We start from the raw sequence: 6,257 nt of genomic DNA on the forward strand, positions 1-6,257 counted from the left end.
TTGTCTGAAACACATATGTTCAATCTAGAAAATGATCTTATTATAAAAGAGCTTTTTCCAAATAACCCAATGTCAGAGCAATTATAGTAAAAATGAAAGGAAAAAGTGATTTAAAGTAGTGTTACTTTGATGATAAGCCACAAATTTTATGTTGATGGATACATAAATTATACTATTATACACGAAACATGGCTCTAATGTAACAAGGAGCTCTGGTAGTATAGTGGTTAAGGCATATGGCTGGTAAACAAAAGGCTGGTGGTTTAAACCTACCAAGTGTTCCATGGGAGAAAGATGAGGCAGTCTGCTTTTGTAAAGATTTACACCTTGGAAATCCCATGGGGGCAGTTCTGCTTTGCCTTAAAGGGTTGCCATGAATTGGAATTGACTTGATGGCAATGTTTTTTTTGTTTTTTTCTTTCTCCCTAATGTAATAAGGTTGGGCAATCCTACATCCGTAGTGATTCTGCCTCGGAAACCCAAGGAGGGGTCGCTATGAGTCGTGGCCGACTCGACAGCACATAACAACAACAACAACAACAAATGTAATAAGAGTGGTTTATTAACAAGTGGATAAACTCTTACCTAAGTGAAGGTTTTCTTTTAGTTTCTGAAATTAAAAATCCTAACAATCTTTCATTTCTCAAAGTACTTTTGTAATGCCTAATTTGAACTAGTCTGCAGAACTAGCAAATAAGACACATAGGGAAAAAAAGAAATGTTTCATTGCTTCAGTAAGATTCAATTAGTATTTAAGTGTCAAACATGTATTAAACATGCACCAGGCACTATAAAATGATCCAAATAGAACTACCAATTGAATTACCAATATTAGTCACCAGACTTGGTGTCAGATTAACTGGACCTGAAATAAAACAGAACTGGGCTAATATTGTCGGCTGCATTATTGACTAGAAATTCTGAAAAATCCTCATGCCATCATCTGTTCAACATTTACTTTCTAACCTCCAACAATGTACATGTTGTGAGCTGTTGTGGAGTCAGCCCCCAATTCATGGTAACCCCATGCACACAGAAGGGAATGCTGCCCAATCAGTCCTGTACCATCCCCATGATCAGTTGCTATTATGGTTTCAATTGTGTCCTGCAAAAATATGTGTCAACTTGGCTAGGCCATGATTCTCAGTATTAGGTAATTATGTTCCATTTTGTGATGTGATCTCATTATCTTATGTATTGTAAATCCTAACCTCTATGATGTTAATAAGGCAGGATTTGAGGAAGTTAATGTTAATGAGGGAGCTCCATTCTATAAGAATTAGGTTGTATCCTGAGTCAATCTCTTTTGAGATAATGAAAGAGATTAAACAAGAGAGCAAAGTAACCTCATTATCACAAGAAAGAAAAGGCAAGAGCAATTGCTCCCTTGGGACCTGAAATCCCTGTGTGGTAGACCCAAAAGATTGATGCCAAGACACATGGAGATCTCCAAGGAATGCTGAGCCCAGAGATATGTAAAGGAGAAAAGACCTTCCCTATGAAAAAGACAGCATTCCCTATAGCTTGGGTCTTGAATTTGTAGTTCTAGCCTCCTAAGCTGTAAGAGTAAATTTGTTAAAGCCATTCCCTTGTATTTCTGATACAGTAGCAGTAGGCAACTAAGACAGTTGCAGATACAACCACTGTGATCCATAGGCTTTTCACTGCTGATTTTAGGAAGTAGATTACAAAATCTTTCTTCCTAGTCCATTTTAGGCTGGAAGCTCTGCTGAAACCTGTTCAACCCCATGGCAACACACAAGCCTCCAGTGACAGATGGGTAGTGGCTGTGTGTGAGGTTCACTGGTTGGGAACTGAATCAGAGTTACCCACATGAAAGGCAAGAATGCACCAAACTATGCTCTAGACCCAAAGTGCTTTATAATGTACTCCTTATTACATGAATGGAGCTAAAAGAGTTAGTTTTATTTACACACTCATAAAGCTATACCTAAATAACTGTAACTAAAGAAAATTATCAACCAAATAATATGTGGCAAAACAGAGATTTCCATTAAAACTATTTTTTAATCAATTAATCAACAGACATGTACTATATAATTCTTGGTCTAAATGTTAAACTTTTTTTTCAAATTTAGTTTATAAAGAATCCTATTATTTAAAAGATATTCTTGATTTTTTTTTTAACAATAAATCAAAGTATACTTTCCTCAAATTTTCACTTATTTATAGTGAGTTGACAAACTTTTTAGTAACATGATAAATTACCAGTAAGAATAATTGAACAAATTGCATTGGAATAACAATTTTTCTTATTATTAAATATATTGAAGAGTTAGGTAGAAAGCAATAGCTTAAAAGTTTTAGACTAAATAATTTTATCATGAAAAGCATACCATAAAAACAGATGTTTCTTCCCCTTGTGTATTTCTTCCCTTTGTGTAACAGTAATGAGCTTGTTGCCACTTTTTCTTTTTGATGAGATTAAACACTTTAAGATTTATATTTACTTGTATATCTCTTTCTATTTTAATTTGTGTGGAAAATTATAACAAATTGGTACTTGAAAGTTACTAAAATGTGAATAATCTCACTCTTTACATTTCAACAGGGCTTAATTTAAAGGATTCAAATTAAATCACTGGCAATTTTTATTAAGTTGTAAAGCAGAAGATAAAAAATATAGATAACAATTAAACAAAACTGTATCATATACCTTTGATGTCTTCCCATTTGTATTTGAATATATTTGTATTATTTCTTTCCCTTGTGTTTCATTGTCTTCTGCTTGATCACTTTGTTTCTGGTCTCTTCCTTCTTCTGTAGGACTTATTTTCTGGGATGTTTCTACAATAATTGTTCCCAAATTTTTAGAGGTATGTGCTTCAGTATCACTACTTTAGTAAAAAAAGGGAGGACATAAAACCCAAGTAGTTGAATATACTCTTTTAAGTTCAAGACAAATAATATTATAGCACATACTGTAGTTAAATCTCCAAATTTAATTTGGGCATTTACTGGTTCTCAACAGTAAGAAGAAAATTTAGTCTAAATATATTTTCCAAAATTACAGAATCCCATCAATAGACAAAATAGGTTATTTAATATCAAATGCCCAGTAACATCACTGTGAGAGTACTCCCACCGAAGGTCAACTCAGGAAGTACGTGCCCCAACATTTCGAAGTTTGGAGCACTCACTACTTCCTGACACAGGCCAAAAAGTTCTAACATTTCTAACAAAAAGTATTCCCTTAAGTTATGTGGGACAAAATATGAATCTCTGAGGCCTTGAGACCCATTGATTTCAGCTCCATCCCTTGTGGCCATTTACTATTCAGTAAAATACTTGTTAAACAACTATATGCCAGGCACTGTTCTGGGCACTAGGTATAAGGTAGTGAGTGAATAAAACCAAACTCACTGCCACTGAGTCAATTCCAACCCACAGCAACCCCCACTGGGTTTCCAAGGTGATCAATCTTTATGGAAGTAGACTGCCCCATCTTCCTTCCAAAGAGCCACTGGTGGGCTTGAACTTCTAGCCTTTTGGTTAGCAGTCAAATACCTTTTTCACTGCCCCATCAGACCTCCTTGCAAGTCAATAAAGGGGATACAAATTCCTGCCATCATGTAGATTTCATTCTAATGGTAAAGGGAGATAGGTAATAATAAAAAAGAGGTAAAATATATAGTGTGTTAATAGAGGGCGCTCTCGTGGGTAGTGCCTAAGGCATCTGACTGCTAACCAGAAGGCTGGCAGTTCAAACCCACCAGCCACTCCTTGGTAGGAAGGTTGGGCAATCTACTTCCATAGTGATACTGCCTCAGAAGCCCAACGGAGGGGTCAATATGAGTTGGATCAGACTCGAGGAAAAACTAAAGCAAGGAAGGAGTGTGAATACATTCAACAGCAATGGGTTTTTTGGGGAACATATAAGTCAGTCCAATTCCTCTTCCAAATAAATAATCTTTCAACTATTTGAACATAAATAAATCTGCCTCAAGACTTCGCTAAAAAAAGAATCCCTAGATTTTTTCAATGTCCCAATATGTAAGTTTTTAAGATGTTTCACCATCCTAGTAACACTTGCTCCAGCCTGTCTTAGATTGTTAAGTGCAGAATTAAATTTCATATCCCAAGTGTACTATGGCAAATACTTAGTAGAACTCCCAGCTGACACAGACTAAAACTGTTACCTTTTCTGGTATGTACATTGTACTGCAGACCCATACATAATTTAATTAACCTCCTAAAATATTTGTTTATACACATTGCAAAGTCATATTACTTCTCCCATTTTATAGTTCAATAATTGGCATTTTATAGCCAAACGAAAAGTAGTTTTTTGTAAAACTGTCTTCCCAGTATATTTAGGTTTTTGGGGCTTTTAATTTTGTTTTCTAAAGTATTTGCCCTGCCTTTCAACATCATGTTATCTACAAATCTGATAAACATACTCAGTTGAAAGTCAGATGTACTACATTTAGTGTAATCATATTAAAAAAAGTAATAGGTTAGTCTGATGGGAATTTCCCTTGAAGAACCTATGCTGGCCTTGAGAAATGACTCCTTCCCTTAATAAACGTTTACAAAGTGTTGCTTTATAATGCCCTAGAATTTTATTTAAATATTGATTTTAACATCACCAACTATACCATCAAAGGATAAATGGATACCCAAAGTGTGGTATATACATATAATGAAATATTATTCATCAATAAAGAGAAATGAAATTCTAGTACATGCTATGGCACTGGTGAATGTTGAAAACAGTATTCTCAGTGAAACCTAAACCAGAAAATAAAAAAATATTTTATGCTCTTCTCATGGAAACAGTAGTCAAGAAATCAAATGACATATGGCTTTGGACAAACCTGCAGCAAAAGACCTCTAACAAAGTGTTAAAAAGCAAAGATGTCACTTGGAAGATTAAGATGTACCTGAATCAAGCCATTGTCTTTCAATACTCTCATATGCATGTGAAAGCTAGACAATGAATAAGGAAGACCTGCAGAAGAACTGATGCATTTAAACTGTAGTACTGGGGAAGAATAATGAATATACCTTGGACTGCCAAAATAATGAACAACTCTGTCCTGGAAGAAGTACAGCCAGAATGCTCCTTCGAAGTAAAAATGGCCAGACTTTCTCTCTTGTACTTTGGTCATAATATAAGAGGGACCAGTCTTTGGAAAAAGATATTATGTGTGGTATGTAGAGGGTCAGTGGAAAAAGGGAAGACTCTCAACAAGATGGATTGACACAATGGCTGCAACAATGGACTCAAGCGTAGCAATGACTGTGAGGATAGTATAGGACCAGACAGTGTTTCATTCTGTTGTACACAGAGTCACTATGAGTGGAAACCAACTCAACGACACCTAACAACAACATATGATCTGATTTATATAAAATATCTAGAATAGGCAAATGCATAGAGATAAAAGTTTACTTGTGGTTACCAGGGACTAAGTGCAGGAGGGAATGGGAATTACTGCTGAATGTTTCTATTTGGGGTATGTAAGTTTCTATTTAGGGTATAGTCAAACTGTTGGAAATGAATAGTGATAATGGTAGCACAGTATGATCAATGTAATTAATGCCACATATTTGAACAATTAAAAATCATTAAAATGGAAATATTTTTCTTATATATATATTTATCAAAATTACATTGAATAAATAAATAAAATCACCGCTGAAAAGTTATCCCGAGAGTTCCGTAAGATGGTGGAATGGGCACGAAAACTACAAATACCCTCTACAACAAAGAAAAGGGGAAGCAATTAACACAGACACAGAACATAATCCTGGAGCCCTGAGCTTTGAAAGGAAAGATACAGAAGTGGACTAAACTCCAACTAGAAGCAGCAGCAGCATGAAAACACCAAAAAAGGAGACACATGGAGCTGCAGTCTGTCAGTGAAACTGACAGCAGGGACAGCTTGGAATTAGCCAAGTGGTGTTAGGACCTAAGAATTAACATAAAAATTGGCCCTGCTAGCCAGTGGCTGTATAGTGGAGTTCAATGGTGGCTGGTGAATGAAAGGTGAAGCAGCAAAGAAGGAGAGCGGATGAGCTTTGGAATTTTGGCTGTATGGAGAGCTCACCATTTTAATGTTTCCAAGTAGTCTGCCCATTTTGGATATTTAAAGCAAAAGCACTCTCTCAGATTCCAGGGACCTGTGGTGGTTATATTTGTGTGTCAACTTGGCTGGGCCTGGTTGAGTGGCTGGACAGCTGGTGGTAGTTATTCCCCATGATGAGACTGGCAATCAACTCCATGGTGGGAT

The 6,257-nt window shown here is 35.9% G+C and overlaps 1 protein-coding gene across 1 annotated transcript in view; it reads right to left on the reverse strand.

The window, feature by feature from the left end:
• LOC103208537 (centlein-like) overlaps positions 1-6,257 on the reverse strand; it is a gene marked incomplete at its 5' end in the record, with an annotated part of 460,544 nt that overhangs the window by 147,910 nt on the left and 306,377 nt on the right. Inside the window, one exon of the mRNA XM_007954241.2 lies at positions 2,678-2,858. Within this exon, the coding sequence (XP_007952432.2) occupies positions 2,678-2,858 (181 nt within the window). The remainder of the gene's footprint in view (positions 1-2,677; positions 2,859-6,257) is intronic.

This window comes from Orycteropus afer, unplaced genomic scaffold (assembly GCF_000298275.1).
Source record: "Orycteropus afer afer isolate SDZICR_OR568_19922 unplaced genomic scaffold, OryAfe1.0 scaffold00450, whole genome shotgun sequence".
Lineage (NCBI taxonomy): Eukaryota > Metazoa > Chordata > Mammalia > Tubulidentata > Orycteropodidae > Orycteropus > Orycteropus afer.